General features: G+C 32.2%; 4 protein-coding genes across 26 annotated transcripts in view; 2 read left to right on the forward strand and 2 right to left on the reverse strand.

Moving 5' to 3' along the window:
- The window catches only part of LOC148629509 (sushi, von Willebrand factor type A, EGF and pentraxin domain-containing protein 1-like), a 69,487-nt gene extending 66,869 nt beyond the window's left edge, over positions 1–2,618 (forward strand). For 3 of the 4 annotated variants that reach the window (XM_088552517.1, XM_088552536.1, XM_088552543.1), the window contains one exon: positions 1,905–2,618. In XM_088552517.1, coding sequence (XP_088408643.1) covers positions 1,905–2,223 — 319 coding nt within the window. In that variant the 3' untranslated portion in view covers positions 2,224–2,618. The remainder of the gene's footprint in view (positions 1–1,904) is intronic. The other variant, XM_088552526.1, reaches the window with a different exon arrangement.
- Positions 1–18,687, reverse strand: part of LOC148629506 (uncharacterized) — a 204,880-nt gene that overhangs the window by 126,595 nt on the left and 59,598 nt on the right. The gene's annotated exons all lie outside the window — the stretch shown is intronic.
- LOC148629510 (armadillo repeat-containing protein 7-like) lies at positions 2,606–16,356 on the reverse strand. Its single transcript, XM_088552853.1, has 8 exons — positions 16,239–16,356; positions 14,487–14,595; positions 13,656–13,754; positions 13,348–13,416; positions 12,511–12,577; positions 4,823–4,893; positions 3,959–4,050; positions 2,606–2,936 (listed from the first exon to the last, which is right to left on the reverse strand). The coding sequence occupies exons 2-8, from the start codon at positions 14,593–14,595 to the stop codon at positions 2,859–2,861; spliced, it is 585 nt and encodes a 194-aa protein (XP_088408979.1). The 5' UTR covers positions 16,239–16,356; the 3' UTR covers positions 2,606–2,858.
- Positions 16,320–18,687, forward strand: part of LOC148629511 (5'-AMP-activated protein kinase catalytic subunit alpha-2-like) — a 31,216-nt gene continuing 28,848 nt past the window's right edge. For all 20 annotated transcript variants that reach the window (XM_088552666.1, XM_088552681.1, XM_088552735.1 and 17 more), the window contains exons 1-2: positions 16,320–16,601; positions 17,856–17,997. In XM_088552666.1, the coding sequence (XP_088408792.1) occupies positions 16,508–16,601; positions 17,856–17,997 (236 nt within the window). In that variant the 5' untranslated portion in view covers positions 16,320–16,507. The remainder of the gene's footprint in view (positions 16,602–17,855; positions 17,998–18,687) is intronic.

The following is an 18,687-nucleotide window of genomic DNA, read 5'->3' on the forward strand; positions in this document are numbered from 1 at the left end:
TATTTTATAATATTTAATATAATTTGTTTACTTTCTTAGATACATGTGCCGTGCCTTATAATATTAAATGGATTGGTAGGACATTATATGGACCGCCTTGACATCACAATAAAAGTCTTTTCCTCACAGATGATTAATAGTAAACTACATTAGTTAGTGATACTGCAGGTGAAATGGCAACATATATGGACCAGGTGGTCCTCTAAAAATTCAATGGACCTCAGTAATTCTTCTGACTATATGATTTTCGGGGGCAACCAACAAGTCCCTATATTGTACTTATAATTAGCTAAATGAAGGTACAACCCCCCCCCCCCCACATTTTCGTATACAGGATTAAGCCAATTTTTTACCGGATGCAAAAAGTTTCTTAATTAGACCCAAATGCAGACTTGTGACTTGGTCCAAATTTTATGCCGTACGCTGGACTCAAAAGGTGGGGGTTATACTCCCTTATGTATTTGAAAAAAAATTGATACTAACGAACAAGATTTTTTTAAAGTAGTCCAAAAAATCCTTGAGTGTAATTTTTTTTTACTACTGGCTTGCCTTATATGAATGCATAATACCTGAAATGGTGAATGTTTGCATAGTGCAGGTAGCCGAGGGGTCAATGGAATTAAAGGCAATTTGAAATTGGCTGGAGATGAATCGTGATTTGTTTTTGTGTTGAAAAAATTCAATTTAGGTAGGGAATATTAATAGAGGCATAGAGGATGGTACTGGCTACTTGCCATGGGAAGCGCGAGGTGGTTCTTAATATTACTCATCACTTTTCCTTTAGACCGGCTGAATTAATTGTCAATAGCAAACGGTGATGATAAATAATTTGCATGTATCTATGGGTTAGAAAGCGTTATCTATGGGTTAACAGGTTGCTAACACATAGATAACGGAATTTAATTATCGATCACAGGTGTTATTGAGAGTTACAGTGTGTTAACACACAGATAACGGTGTCGTCCTATAGATAACGGGGTTTTGGTTAATTTCGCGTGCCATACGTATACATATAACCACATGCTATATTGATTGATGTCATTTCAAGGTAGGATATCAATATTAGTGTGAAGTAGACTAATCAGCGAAATATCGCGGAAAAAGAACAGGAACAAATAGGAAGCATAGAATACACAATAAAAATGTTTCGGTCGATGAAAAGGGACGGAAGTGCAAAAAGTAGTATGATTTGTTCCTTTTGAAATAGCTATTGTTTTTTCGTCATCGTTTCAAAATACAATCATACTGATACTTCTAGATCTTCTAGGATATTTTTTTATATTAATACCAGGAACTTAAAAATATTTTGGTTGGGCATCTTTGGCGGTTTGGATGACCCTTTTGTGCGTTTGGATGGATATTTTTTGGTAGTTTGGTTGGGCTTTTTGGTGATTTGGATGGGCTTTTTGGAGTTTTGGGTGGGTAATTTTTGGCGGTTTGGATGACGTTTTTGTGAGTTTGGATGTATATTTTTTGGTATTTCGGGTGGATATTTTTTGGTAGTTTGGGTGGGCTTTTTGGTGGTTTGGATGGTTATTTTTCGGTAGTTTTGATGGGTTTTTCTTTAGCTTTGGATGGCTAGTTTTGGAGTTTTGGTTTCATGGATCCTGATAGATTTGTGGATGATAGACATGAGACAAGTAAAAGCCTAAATATTTAAAAGGGACAAAATGTGACAGAAAAGTAGCATAATGGCCCATTATGGGGATCAATTAATAATCCTAATAAGAAAATTGCAATTTAAGAATCAAGATGTAAAACACCTTTTTATCATTCAATTATCTAAACATTCAGGATTGATACCAAATTTTGCACTGTGTTTTCTCTTGCTATTGACAATTACAAGACCAAAACATTTACATGTAAATATTATTTATGTATACATTTATAATCCTAAATTTCAGTCTTTTCAGAACACTTCCACCCTTTCCTACTCCAGTGACGTTCCAACCAGATGCAATGACAACACGGCCAAGACTAATTTCAGGGGGCATGGAAACAACAACAAAACCAAAGCCCATAATAAGGCCAACTGCAACAAGAAGACCAATCCATTTACCAACACCAACTCAAGCTAGAACTATCAACCTTGGAGGCGGACTTGTAACTATTGGCACTAAGACTGCATCTACAACAAATCCTCCATTCAGAAGGACACGTCGCCCTGTGTACCTAGATTATCTGGATATGGACTATTCGGTTAATATTCCAGATCCAAGATAGTCTCATTCAGTATTGATGTTTTAAAGATGTATGTAGTTTTAACATGTCTACAAATGTATTATACCAATTAAGATTTCTCAATTCTAGCTTGTTTCATGCTGAATTACATGTACATTTTATATTTAAAGAAATGTCAAAAGTAATCCTATGATTTATATGAAGGCTGTTTTTTTCATATGTTTTTCGTATATTGTGCTTATAGGCGAAAATATTTTCTATGTTTGTAGTGAGAGTAGTCAGTTCAAATTGGTTTTTGGGACACCAAACCCTATGGTTACAATATCAAAGTAAGGTACAAGACAATAGTTTTCCTTTTAAAACAATTCAAATAATACAAAGTAATATCAATGAGTGCTGTTAGTTTTATATACAGTTAATAAAATTTGTTTAATATACGTTTAATATCATTAAAACTAACTAACAAAAGTGAAAACAACAAAAAATTGAACATGAGTCAATCAACAATAAACACAAAAGCCAAACAGTTCCATGTTATCCAGTTTCTGTGCTGCAGCACCGAACGCCTAACACATTGTGACACTTGATTACAGTTTCTGGGCTGCAGCACTGAAGGCCTAACACATCTTGACACTTGAGATTTAATTGATATTTTCATCGTAACAGACTGTAACTTGTCAAGTTGTTCCTCCTGAAAAGCTGTATTCCTCTTGGACTTTTTGAGCCTGACTAACTTGGTCCTTGGTACAGTAATCCTGAAATAATAATTACAGATCAGACCAGATGTCTTCAGTTAGATTTCACATCTTAACTGATTAAGAACTCACTGAACTTGACTCTTTATTTTACTCACTTGACTGGTGCTGCTGGTGGAGAACATCCAACAAACTAACTTTTCCAGAGCACCTTATGTCAGTCCTGGTCTTTGTGGGTGCTTTGATTTTTTGTGTGATATCTTGCTTTCCTTGTCTTCAGTGTTTATATGTACTAGTATTTTTTTCTGTTAGCTTCATTGAGTATAATATTGTCTCAGTTTCCTTTATTCATAATTTGACCATGTAGTTAAATTTTTATGTCTCTGAAATGTCTGTCTATTTTGCTGCTTTAGTACATTTTTTGTCGACATTTAGAATTTTTCCAAAATGTTTGCTTAATCACACATGAAATAATAATGTCTGGTTCATTGAAACAGGTCAAATTAATGTACTTTTATAAACAAAAATGTAACATCTGACAGTAATTTCATGGACACAATCAGATAAGTAGAGTCTTTCATCGAATGTAGTTGATTATAGTATTATGACTCTGAGTCCTGAAACTTAAAATTGAAAATATTTTGCCTCATTAGATGATTTTTTTCTCTCAAAAAGTGGTTCAAGAGAATTATGCTTTAACACAAGAAATGAGGACAGGCAAATGGACAGACAGACAGACCGAGAGCTGTGACTATTTTGAAAAAGATCAATTTATTCCAAATTTGAGCAAAAATTTCTTGTTACTCAGCCGAGGACAGAAAAAAAAATATGATTCAATATTTTACCCAGTACTTAACAATGAAGCCTTTAAGATAAATTTTTTTAACTTGGGCTGTTGCTGAAAAAAAAATATCTTCACACTTGCACAGAAAATTTTCCAACTCAATATAAAATCTTAGCCCCCCCTGCCCTGTCAAAAAGAAAGTGGTCTGTGTCTAACAAATTTACCAATTACTTAAATTACCTGTTAAAAATATGTGAGACACTGCATTAATCTTGTAAGAATACCTAACGAATCATACCTGTAGAAACACTTGTGCCAGATTACTTATTCTTTTGTTTGACGCTTGACTTAACCTTAGCATACATTCTACTACAGGTATACTACAAATATCTAGAAAGATAAAGAAAATATCATGGTAATTTGTAATAACAATTATAATTATGGAATACTAAAGAACTGATTATTTCTTTCAATTCTGTCAACAAGTATACTAAGATGTGTGCTACCCTATCAATTTTAATTTTCTTTTTTTTTTTAATAACCAGTAAATCAGTCACATCATATAAGTTAAGAAAACATTTTTTTTTACATAAAAGTATTGTTTCATCATACTTATAACTTTTGCAAAAAAATATGCAAATATTTAAATATTGAGTAAAAAAATACATATCAACTCATGAAGTTACACCTATAAATGTACAATAAGGCCAAAATAAATTGTGTGTTTCCGATTTCCCGACCCCACCTGTTTTCAATGCGGACCCTGCACATTTGATTGCCAATTGAAAAAAATCTGGATTGTTTGGTTGTTCCTGTTACGATTTCTTTGTTTTGAAACAATAAAATAAAATGTTTTACCTACCCACCCTGCCTAGCTTTTGGGAGGAGAAATTGGGAACATGCAATTAATTAATTTTGGCATAACCAGAGGAAAAAAATAATACAAGTTCATTTATTTTTATTATCTATACAGTGTAATTTTCTAAACTAAAGTCTGAATTACTGGAAGAAGCCAAAAACAGAAATAAAAAGATGATTAACAACTTATATATCAGTACCATCCCTAAAAATGGATGGCTATTTATAGTAATTAAAATATGTCACAGGAATGGACCCAGTAGCCAACATATTCTAAGGTTCATATTTAGAAACCTGATCTCACCTGCTTTTGAAGAAGGAGTAGTCAAATACATTAGAGTGGTTATAGCTGACAATACTGTCTCTTCACAGACACTGTAACATATACATAGTAATAACTAATGTAATATCCAACAGTAAATTAAAGTACAATAATGTAATATCCAACAGTAAATAAAAGTACAATAATGTAATATCCAACAGTAAATAAAAGTACAATAATGTAATATCCAACAGTAAATAAAAGTACAATAATGTAATATCCAACAGTAAATTAAAGTACAATAATGTAATATCCAACAGTAAATTAAAGTACAATAATGTAATATCCAACAGTAAACAAAAGTACAATATCATTAAAATAATTCTCACGAAGAAAAGTTTTAACTAAGGCAACACTCAAACACACAAAAAAATACCGGGAAGTAGAGGCCTAGCTCCAAAGTCTCGATTGGTATGGCTTTAATGATGCCTAGCCATGTTTGAACTGGTTTTCATTTGAGTAAAATACTATTTTTTTTTATAGTTGACATGAATTTTAGGTAAGGTAGTTGCCATGCCAAGAAAAAATTATTGGTACAGCCTTAGCCATACCTGCTGTACCAGGCACTATGCTCCTAGGATGTCCAAAGTTTTGCTGAAATTGATTACACAAGTGTATATGAATATAAGTAAACAGCAGGAAATAAGTGCCCTTGACACCAAGAGGTTGGACATAAGTCTTAATTAATGACTATTATTTGTACATACAGTAGACGAGAAATAAAATGAAAAAATAATTTTACAATTAATGTCTGAAAGGAAACCACTCAAGCAGTCATATACAAATTAAAGAAAATTGCTTCACAGAGTGCAGCTAGATATGCCCCCAGAGGTCGAACCCTGAATAGATGGGCAAATATAGACACAAAGTTCAAGCTTGATACAGTTCAGAATTTTGACTGTGATAAAATGTATAACACAGGATAATAATTAACCCAGAATTAAAATGGTAAGATAAATACTTAAATATTTGCAATAAAACTTTGATAAAGAGCTTCACAAAGTGCAGCATGATGCAACTGCTGCCATCCAACTCTGTTCACATGATGCAAGTTGAAGTGTGGACACAATATTAGTTTTTGACACACTTAAGCATAATGACTTGTAGTTCATTATGGACACAATATAGCACAAAATTTGACAATCATTAAATTTTTGAAAAAAAATAAAAAAAATTGGGGGGTGTCTGGCCACTTTGACCCCATGTATCTAAAAAATCATAAGAGCAATCTCAATTATAACAGAAAACACTGGCAGGAATTTTTACAAGGAATCAAAAAAAAAATTTTTTTCATAATCAGTCTAAAAATAAACTAGAGGCTCCCAGGAGCCCGAATCACTCACCTTGTTCAAGTTTGTCTTTCAAGAGCAATAAAATTTAACAAGTTGTCCAACAACTTTGACTCAACAAGACTTTAGTAGGACTATCTAAAGGATCATTTCAGCGATTGAAAGTTTCTTTCTATCTATTATAGTTTTCAAGATAATGGCTAAAAACTAAAAAAAGGCACTTTTCATCTTTCAAGGGCAATAACACTCACAAGGAGTCACTTGACAACTATAATCCCTGAAGACTTTTGAAGGCCTTATAATAAGGGTCATTTCAGCAATTGAAATAATTATGCTAAACCTTACAGTTAGATATATGCGAAAAAACACAGTCTGACCCCTATGTTCTATTTTTGGTGGCAACGTTATTCAACAGATCAAAAATCCTCACATCGGTTCTATGTAGAATACCCAAAGGAACATTCATACCAAGTTTGCATCCAATTGGTCTAGTGGTGTCTGAGGAGAAGATTGTTGAAAGAAATAACATTCAAAATAGGAAAATAATATTGAAAAATGGCAATAACTCCAACATGGCATAACATATTACAATGAAAATTTAACCGAAGATAGATCTCATCATGCTGAACACTTTTACCTAACCCATGTCAGAATTTGGCTAAACATAACGGTTTTGGAGATATATGTGAAAAAATACTGTCTGACCCCTACATTCTATTTTTAGTAATGGTGGCCATTTTTTTCAACGGATCAAAAATCCCTACATCCGTTCTATGCAGGATATCCCAAGGAACATTCATACCAAGTTTTGTTCCAATTGGTCAAGTGTCAGAGGAGGATTTTTGAGAGAAATAACATTCAAAACAGCAAAAAAACGTCGAAAAAGGGCAGTAACTCCAACATGGCTTAACAGATGAAAATGAAAATTTGATCGAAGATAGATTTCATCATGCTGAACACCTTAACACCATGTCAGAATTTGGCTAAACCTAACGATTTTGGAGATAAATTGGAAAAACTACTGTCTGACCCCTACATTCTATTTTTAGTAATGGTGGCCATGTTTTTCAATGGATCAAAATTCCCACACAGGTTCTATGCAGGATACCCCAAGAAACATTCATACCAAGTTTGGTGTCAATTGGTCAAGTGTCAGAGGAGGATTTTTGAGAGAAATAACATTCAAAACAGCAAAAAAACGTCAAAAAAGGGCAGTAACTCCAACATGGCTTAACAGATGAAAATGAAAATTTGATCGAAGATAGATTTCATCATGCTGAACACCTTAACACCATGTCAGAATTTGGCTAAACCTAACGATTTTGGAGATAAATTGGAAAAACTACTGTCTGACCCCTACATTCTATTTTTAGTAATGGTGGCCATGTTTTTCAATGGATCAAAATTCCCACACAGGTTCTATGCAGGATACCCCAAGAAACATTCATACCAAGTTTGGTGTCAATTGGTCAAGTGTCAGAGGAGGATTTTTGAGAGAAATAACATTCAAAACAGCAAAAAAACGTCGAAAAAGGGCAGTAACTCCAACATGGCTTAACAGATGAAAATGAAAATTTGATTGAAGATAGATTTCATCATGCTGAACACCTTAACACCACGTCAGAATTTGGCTAAACCTAAAAGTATTGGAGAAATATGTGAAAAACTACTGTCTGATCCCTGTGTTCTATTTTTAGTAACGGCGGCCATGTTTTTCGACAGATAAAAAATCCCCATACCAGTTCTATGCAGGATACCCCAAGAAACATTCATGCTAAGTTTGGTTTCGATTGGTCAAGTGGTGTCAGAGGAGAAGAGTTTTGAAAAATTGTTAACGGCAACTATGACGATGGCCGACAATAGCTCACATGGCTTTTGGCCAGGTGAGCTGAAAAGTCAGTTTTTTTTTGTATGGGCCCTTTGACTCCTCGTAATTCAAAAACTTTAAGACTAAGAAATATCTGAAATCTGTTTTGAAAAATGCAGGCAGTAATTTTTATAAGGAATCCAAAAAAAAATTCAAAATCTGCCTTATTTTGTACTCCTTCAACTTCATAATGGTTAAAGATAAGCCTATCCAGTACAAATGTTTCAACAGAATTTAAAAAGAAACAGACTGACATCTGAATAATAAAAATTGGATCAACAATAAGCTTTTCCTAACAATTCTAATGATAACACCCATTTTCCCCCTTTATTTAAATTGGGTGGGGCAAAAACCCCCAAAAATTGTAAGGACCTCCATCATGCCCCATGGAACAATGCATTTAAATTTCAAAAAAGATTGGGTAAGTTTGCAGTTGTATAAAAAGATAACATGATGGACAAACACACGGATGGATAAAGTGCTTTTTAGAGATTCAAGAATTTTGGGTTTTTTTTTTTTTTATAGTGTATGATAAACAAATCAAAAGCCTATATTAACTGGTAAAAGTATTTTTGAGTTAAAGTCCATAAATCAGAAATTGCCCCATATTTATTTAAATGAAGTCCCATAACTCAAAAATGTAAAATCTGAATTAAATCATTATCAAAACTAAGCTTACAATAGTAGAAATAAATAATTCAACAAACTTTCAAGAAAATTTCTTGAAGCATGCCCAAAAATAGCACAACAACCTTTTTATGTATAAAATCCAATAACTCGAAATGGCAAAAAATTGGAAATTTATCAAAATTAAAAGGGAGCTCTCAACAATCAAGAGAACAATTCACTTACTTTTCAAAAGTTTCAAGAAAATAATTAGAACCATTATTGAGTTATAGTCTAAAAACTGGCGATATTCCCCCATTTATATGAACTAAGTCCCATAACTCAAAATTGTAAAATCACTAATCTTCAAAAATTGAAAGGGAGCTTTAATGAATGTAAAGAAACAAACAAAGTTTCATTGACATTGCTGAACAGAATTTTGAGTAATAGTCAGAAAACAAAAAAGTTACCCCATTTTTGAACATACAAAGTCCCATAACTTGAAAATTTCTTAAATTCGAAAGAGAGGCTACATCAATCAGAAGAAACAATTCACAAAACTTTCACAAAAATTGGTGACAGCATTGTTGAGATATTGTATAAAGTGTGAAGGGATGGTTAGGCACACCAGTATATTATACTACTCAGAAGAGGGGCTGTTAAAATCACAAAAGGGCATGGTCTAACCTTCAACACAGAGCAAACAAAAAATCATGGGATCAACTTTCAGTGGTAAACAAGAATAACAAAATTTGAAAGGTATGATAAAATTGTGAGCATATTCATAACATATATTGTAAAACTAGGAAACCGAGCGGAAATCTACGAAATAATCAGAAACTGATGGGCGTAGAAGCTGCATGTAACACGTATAAAAATGAATATTTTATTATGCAGGAATATAATTTTGACAATCCAAAAACAATATACAAATTCCGTTACCCAAGTCAAAGAACCTGCATAATGTCAGTAATTTAGACAAAAGTATAAATATAACACTAAATAATTATCAGTGATAATAATAAAATATCAAATCTAGGACGGGGTTGGGTTAACAAAAACAGCACCTTCAAGTAAAAGCGTTACGGAATTCACCGTCTAAAAACACTTGAAATACGGAAGATGTGTATAAAAAGAGCTATAAAGCTTATCGTCCAAACGTGGCAAATAAACAGGTCAAGGGAACAACACAGCCGATCCCTGGGACAGTCAAATTTCGAACTTACCAACTTTAGTTTCAGTAGAAACACCAACGTTAGATTGTTGATGACAACGCATGAAATTTCCCGCAATACACTAATTTCGCGGAATAAAAGACGTTCACAACCGACTGACAAATATGCAGAACGAATAAAACATAACTATATACAACAATATTCTATAACAAGACTAATTTACTCAAAACATGGAATTTAAACCCATATCTAACCAGTCCTGGTATAAAAGTTAATGTACACCAAAAGAACGATAACTCTACTTTTGGCGGAAAATGTAGACGTCAAAGCAGCGACAGACTTCTGTTAAAATGATAATATTATTAACTTAAATGGTAAGACAATGCTAAACCATTATCCCTAAGTATATTTTTGTCTTCCCAAAACTGTTATAATTCCCAAAATACTTCAGGATAATTAATATATGTAAATACGTATTTCACAACACTACCCCCTCCCCCCTCAAAGAAATAATTTCGTCCTCGAAATTCAAAAGGAAAAATTTCTTTGAAGAAACGATAATGAAAATTTATTATAATCTCTTTTCTGTAGAACAAATGAAACATCCAAGTAAGTGCTGAGGCATTCACCCCCTTAAAGCACCTAAAAAGATGTAGTTACCTTTAAATAATCGACTTTAATTATATGAACAAAATTTTGCTAAAAAAAAAAATAGTACAATATAAAATACTGTCGTAACAATATCAACACACATTGTTTACAAATATCCACAAGAAATATAAATAAACTTAAAACAGTTTCTGGACAACGCTTTTCATCTCCTTCTTTTCTGGTTCATCTCTTTCGGAATCAAATGTTTTATTGTTCTTATATAATTGATAGTCTTGATTCTCATAAAATCTAAGTTTCCGTCAAACTTTCAATTTCATTGTCCTTGTGTCTCACATTCCTTTCAAGAACGCGGACTTTGTCATCCTTTTTCACAAGTTCTTCCTTCAGAAATTTAACTTCATCTGATTTGTGCTTGAGTGTAGTTTCCTTTCTGGCTATAAAATCAGCAAATCTATTAAGCTCTGCCTGATGTGAACCCTTAAGTATATTAATTTCAGCTTTTAATTCTTTGTAGTTTTGAAATATTTCATCAATCTGGCATTCAGTGGTTCAAAAAGAGAACTCTGTGCTAAATTCCCGGATCTGAAATTCAGATTCTGAGTTGCTGTCTTCTGCTTCACCCTCAGAGTCGCTTTTAGCTTCTTCTGGCAATGCTGATTTTAGGATAGCGTCAACAGAACAGTCTGTACCGAGAACAACAAAATAAGAACTAAGGGATACTTTCAAAAAATCTTGTTCTTTATCTGTGAAATCTGCAATGGCATCTTTGTGCTTCCTATATGTTGACACATGTCTCTCCAACAATCTAAAAGTTGTAGTTCTATAATGGCACAGGGTACAGTAATAAGGGACTCTTTCCCCCTCCACATGAGTTACCAGTAAATGATGAACCATATCTCTGGTCCAGTGCAGTATAAAGGTTTCTGATATTACCTTTTACAGGTACAGGCAATTTGGTCACAAATACCAAAGCTTCATCTTTTAAGCTACACATAAGATGTTCTAATTGCTTGTCATTGTCAAAACGTCAAAACAGCGACAGACTTCTGTTAAAATGATAATAATTAATAACTTAAATGGTAAGACAATGCTAAACCATTATCCCTAAGTATATTTTTGTCTTCCCAAAACTGTTATAATTCCCAAAATACTTCAGGATAATTAATATATGTGAATACATATTTCACAACACATATATTTCAATATACAGTAATGACAATCTGACAATTCAATTCTATGGCAAATGCCTTATTTCTTGTGTCTGTTAATTCTCCTACCAAATCAAATTTGTAATTTGCCAAAAAAATGATTTGTTAATCCGAACTACTCGACCATTTCCACTACACTAAAAAATAACTTTATAATTTGTCACTGTCAGTGGTAACTTACAAAAATAGTACCAGTGATCACATTTTTCTACATGTAGAAACATAACTACAGTTTTAAATTGTTGAATACTTATTTATGTTATTCTGATAAGAAATAACCCTTTAAGAAGCATTTATTTTCATGTATGGGATATATAAAGAGGCTGTCCATGTGAAAATCAGGCAGTTCCTATGATATTGGTAGCACAAGGTAAATTATATCCCAGTGAATAATGTGAAAGTACTATTGTTCGTGGGGTACCAATTTTCATGGTTTTCGTGGGTAGGCTAAACCATGAAATTTGGTTCCCAACAAAAAGGAGATTTCCATTGATGTGTTTACATAACACCTCAAAATCATGAATTCAAGAATCCACAAATTAAAGTACTGTCACAGTATTTTGTTCCAATGTAATGTATATATATTATAGGTATGTCAAATAGCATAAAGTTTGTTTGAAACTGACAATGGATGGCTCAGATATAGACTTTAAAATTGACTAAAAATGCAACCAAATTTGTACAAATTAAAGAGTTATCCCCCCTTTTCAATGAATTTCAATGCCTTCTATGTAAAACCAACTTTCAACTTAGAGAAAGGATGCATTTGTGATATGAAATAGGTGAATTTTTTTTTAAACAAAATTTTTCATGTGCCACCCACTACCTGGTTTTTCCCTCTTAAGGAAACGTGGACATGCAACGTGTGTATTTGTTCTCACATTTTTAATGTATTGTGGAAGATTTGTTTTACCTTGATAGACATTTCACTATCAGCTGTACACCATTATTCTTCAAAATATACTCCTTGTTTTCTTTATCTGATATGTATAAAAATATATATATTTTTTTTAATTATTTCCAAAAATAATATGGTTATTATTGATTTCACTTCATGTAGGAATGGTTCGAACTTGCCTAGCTAGCATGTTGAAATCTAAATTTTAATTTCAAGAGTGGAGAAATGGAGAAATAAGTCCAATCAAAACTTAGACGGAGAATCTGTTTCTTTAAAAATTAAAGAAAATTAGAAAAATATGAAAGGGCAGAAACTAATCAATAACAACAATAAACAGTAACATACTTTGGAATATTTCTTACAATTTTTACTAACAACTTGCACTATGATTTGTATGTAAAAGTACATATTCATATAAAATTCAGACCCTGTCAATTGTAGAGATGATTCTGACATGGTGTAGAAAAACCCGCTGAACAAATGATGCTAATTCAGTCTACATATGCTATAATTTTAAGAATTCGGATATTCATTTTTTAGAAATATTCATCTCACACTAAAGTCAACCATATCAAAGCAAATGAAAAACAGGATGACTCTTGAAAAGTGCCAACTTCATACATAATCTATTTCTTTTTTATCTCATAAGTGCAAAAACCAAATGGCAAACTTGTAGACTGTAGTAATTTCTGAATACAAAATAAAAATAAACTCTTTGAGGTCCTGTATGATTAATATAGACTGCTACTTAAAAAAATCCAGTGGTTATGATGCTTTACTGTTGCACCATGGTGTATATGAACAATATGTTTGGTTGCAAAATAAATCTGGCCTTATTGAAGAATCATTTACCTAGACAGCAATTACAGATCCCACCTACAGCAAATTCTATGAGCTTGTTATCAGTTTCCTCTACAGCATCTGTAAATGTTATTTCAGAGTATCAAAAACATTTAAGTATCAGTCCATATAAAATTCAGACACTGTCTTCGGTAAGGTGATACATGATATAAAAATAAACCCATGGATCAGCTGATGCTTTTTTGGTTTACATATGCTATATTTTTATGTGGAAATAGTCCTTACTGTACTTAGATCTGTACTTTTGAGAAAACTACATTTAATACTAACACAAATATTTCAAACAACAATTTACTCACCTAAGAAAAGATCAAGGATGTTGAGTGTTCTAAAATGGTCATAGTTGATGGGATCATAGGCAAAGTTGGCAAGATTGGCAAGAACCTGCTGTTTAGATTCTACATAAATAAAATATTTAAAAATTTAAAAAAATAAAAATGTTGCCAGTTCATAGAATAAAAGGAGAAACCTCCTACCAGCAAAATCAAATCTGGCTTGGAACAAACTTTCGGTTGTCTGACTTGGTGCTTCCCTTAGTATTGAGTATCAATGGAGGAGTGTAAATTCAATTTCGTACTTTGTAGGTGATACACGATTTTTTTTTATACCCATTTTGTGAAGTCAGTAAAAAAATAATCTCATCTGGATATGTGAAAACTTCACTGGTATATAAGAAGAATGAAATAGTGATGTATAATAACAGGAATCATGTGTTGTATTAGTGACTTCAATATGTTCCTATTCTTATAACTTAGTTTAACTTGCATAATATTGTTGTTACCTGGTTAGTGCTTTCTTTCAAAATCAGTATCAGTGATTACAACTGAAATGTAGCATCAATCTGACTGTCAAGTGATGTCACCCAGAGCTGGGTTGACCCATTGATTTTGAAAAAGAGGGTTTTGAATTTTTTTAAAAGGAAGGGTCTACCCCCTGCCATACTTCCCCCTGGTTTTGCCACTGTAACCATTTTAAAGAAAAACATGCTTACATTGAAAGTCTTGGCAGAAAGCATAACTAGAATCATTGCTCTTTTGGGCTTCCTTTCATTACAAGTGATCATTTCTGTCTCGTCCTTCAAACTGACATTGCTCTATATGTTCGACATATTACATGATAGCCATCATTACCTAAACTGTTAGTGTCCTGAAACTCTGTCACCAATGACTGAAGATAACTTAGACGACCAATACCATATGGACCAGTTCTTTTATCAAGCTGTTCCTGAGAACTAAACATCTAGAAAATAAAATTAACAAATGCCATAAAAATTAAAAAAGGAAAACAGAACTAATAGTGGAAGTAGGAAGACCATGTTTTGATTACAAAAGTATTCATGTATACAAACTTCTGATCACTAAATTTTTAATGAAAAAAGTATATTATGTACTTAATTTGCATTCAAATTTCACTAGAAATGAAAATTATGATATTTTCTTTCTGCAGAACTAGCATTAATATATTTTTGGCAGAGCAGTAAGTATACACAAAAAGCAAACAAGATTTAAGGGTAATATCAGAATGTTGGAATCATTACACTGAAACAAATTACCAACTTTTGCATAAAGCAAATGCACTTGTCACTCTAATTCAACCCAGAAATTTGATCTTATGATTTTCTCTTTAATGCAATTATCAGTGAATTACATGTAACATGATAAGGGGCCATGTGTAAGTCTAGACATAAATATCAGTTTTATCAAAATGTGAAAAATAAGCAACACATTTATAGTATACCTAATTACTTATCAATATAAGATTTTAACAGCAACTAATTAAACCACAAAAGTCTCCTCATTATTATTGAAGCAATGCAATGAAAGACTGAATAAAAAAAAGAGATTAAGTGAGATCTCAATCAGTCTTCTTCAGAAAAAAAAAACATGTTAAAACAATAAAACTTCAAAATCTTTTAAATAAATATGGGATCAACAAACAGGAATATGAATCTAGAATTGAACTAGGTAGGTCTGGCATACACTTTTAACTGAAAGAAGCATTTGAAGTGAACCTGATATTCTGCAGTATGGCATGAAATCAAACTTTTTGTAGGACAAAATGCTCAGTAGTAACAGAAATAATTAGTGTCATGAAGTGTGTACACCATATGATACAGCATAACTGTTCCTGTCACATGTTCCCGTGAGTCATCAATTTTCATGAACTGTTTACATGTTAATTGCTGGTCACTTCCGCTTCTGATCGGTCATACTACAGCGCAAGTCTTCTTAAATTAATTGTTTATAAAAGTAGAAGTAGTACATTCAAACATGAAAATAATGTTCGCAAAAATAGATGATGTGATAATAGTTTATTTACATCTACATTTATCAATAAATAAAGTATATTACCGATGCAAGTCGTTTCGGCCACACTACCACTTCAGCCATAGTTATCTCGGCCACAGTATATTTTGTCCATACATTTTTAAAATATTGTATAAATTTACAAATATTACATAAATTTGTATTTAAGTTTTAAAAAAAGATGGATGACTGTGGTAAACTTATAAAAAAAATAATAATAATTGATTTAAAAAAGAGCAATTTACATATAAGTAGAAAAAATAGATGAATAAATAATTGATAAATATAAACAAATAATTAAATAAATGTTAAAAACAACTGAGGGAGAAACAACCAGTTAATATTTAAGAAAGTTTTAACAACAAAGATATTTTATAAAAACGACTTGGACAATTACCCAAGCCGTGTACTCAAGCTGAAACTGAAAGGGTGGCAAGACAGACACAAATTGACTCCTCTCCCGCCCCATTGACACAAACAAGTACATGTGCCACAGAAAAAGACTGGTTATCAATATCTTTTTGGAGGAATAACGATAAAAAATGTCGTTAACATCAGAAACCTGGATAAGATTACCTTTTCAAAGCGGGCTTTTCTCAGCTTAGTTGCTATTTTCACTTTCACTTTTAACCGGAAATGCTTAATCGGAAGTTTTTTGGTCACGTGACAGTTTGTTGACAAACTTGACCAAAAATCTTTTCCACATCGGCATACTTTGTTCCATCACCCGTAGTTCAAGCATATTATGTAATGCATAACAGATATTCCATACTTTCTTCCACCAGTGATTAGTTGTAGAGCGTCTTGGGACATCCTGTGGCTATTTATCGTAAAAATTGCCGACAATGGCGGAGAAGAATCCATCTGAAGGGAAAGTGAAGATTGGGCATTACATTTTGGGTGAAACACTTGGAACTGGTACATTTGGGAAGGTTAAAAGTATGTGCTCACGTTTGTAATAACTATGCAGTATGATATTGTATAACTGTTTTTTTTTTAAACCTTTTGATTTTGAGAACATCATACATGTTTTACTTGCGTATATCTTGGTGAAGGTCATTTCACTATAATGTGTTTATGTTATGGAACTCATGACATTTTAATGTGCAAGCATTATACATGTACATGAGATGTTATTGAGGATTTTCATTTGCTTAATTAAATCCTCTGCTTGGTTTTTCCAATAAGTCCTATTTTGATACGCACGTTGTGATAATGTACAAATGTACATGTATGAACTACAATGTACACGACTTCCATATAGGAGAGGTCGCCAATCTCATTACTGATGTCATATTCACTAATTTGCATATCATTAAGTGTCAAATTGGTCGGCAAATAAACAACTAAATAAACAATTGACACTTTCATGATTAGAATCCCAATTTTAAAAACTTTATAACTTTTTTATTTTATTTCCAATTTTGGTTCTGTAAAATGTTTCATTTAGATAAAATAATTCATATTATGTATGTGAATTTACTTCAAATTTTACTTCAAAAATAAATTTGAAGTGATATTTATATGTAAACCTCTATTTTTGTATAAAATTATAATTAAAATCTTATATACAGTCTACATAGTCTAATTACTGAATATTTATTTAAAAATTCCATGGATAAAAAGGATTTTATGTGCAATGTTGGGAACTAAAAGAATTTTTCAATTATCTTTAAAAATGAAAAAGTTATGATGATATAAAGTTGATGCCCCATGCCACTCAAGGGATTTTTTGCCAACCAAAACCAAACCACAGGTAAGTGATGACATCACGAAGAACTCTTCTATAACTGGATGAAGGCTTGGTTATCAGTTCAAAATAAGGGTCTCTGCAAATGATTATACTAGTCTGGTTAACAGCAGGACTTACAGTTGTTGAAACTGTGTTCCTTGGTACATGTTGTTTAAAAAGCAATTGGATTTTCATTGCCACTGAAAGTTCTAGTTAAATACTTCAAGACTTCAGTTTTTATTTAATTTGTTTATAAATATCTTTCTATTTAACTGGGTTTTAATAATCAAAAAGGTGGAGGGGTGAAGGTTTGCCTGGAGTGATAACATAATTCAGCTTACATGTACATGAAGTCTACTTGTCCAAGATTGCTTTGCCCATGGACATTTTAATTTATTTTTGTTACCTTTACATGTTTAATTGTCTGAATGAACTTACTGTGTAAACACTTTTTTTCACAGTTGCCACACATTACATTACAAGTCACAAGGTTGCGGTGAAGATATTGAACAGAAATAAAATAAAGAGTCTAGATGTTGTTTCGAAGATTAAGAGAGAAATACAGAATCTCAAGCTTTTCAGACATCCCCATATCATAAAGCTGTAAGTCTAGTGTATGTTTGAATAGCCTAACTCTTCCTCTGTTTTTTTTATATGTACATGTTCTATCCTTTTCCCATTTTTTGTCCCATATAATGAAGATCTTTATGATATTTTGTTGAATTGTTGTGTTTTCCTTAATTATAAAATATTTAGTGTGAGTTTCTACAAAAATGAACAATGTAAATCTTGTGATGTGGTACATGTTCATGTATGCACTTATTTTTTTTCAATAACTTTTCAGTTTGTCTTTTTAATTAGGTCAAATTATTGTTTAATGGCAACATAAGTTAAGGCTAGACTGAATTGTTACACACACCTGTCTTACACACTACACTCAATGAACCCCATGAAATCCAATATATATTAAGTACAGGATTTCCTAAAAATCATGGAGAGGACAAAATTTTAAATTTCTAAATCACTTAATTATGATTTTAAATGCATCCTATTAGTAATTTTTGAGCCATTAATTTAAAATTAAGTAAGATTGGGAATCATTGCCTGAGAAAGAGTGGTTTGTAGTGAAAACAAATACTGGTGGAGATGCTTTTCAACTAAACTATTTTAAGGAGGTAGACCTAGGGTAAGGGGCACAACCCTTACAAATCATTGGAACGTTTGTATTAATCATTTAACATCATCTCATGTAAGCATCCAAGTAACTTGGACTGAATTCATTCTGTTTCAAAT

Source organism: Perna viridis, chromosome 1 (genome assembly GCF_037379345.1).
Source record: "Perna viridis isolate PV_CMFRI_1.1 ecotype Kerala chromosome 1, ASM3737934v1, whole genome shotgun sequence".
NCBI classification, from domain to species: Eukaryota; Metazoa; Mollusca; class Bivalvia; order Mytilida; family Mytilidae; genus Perna; species Perna viridis.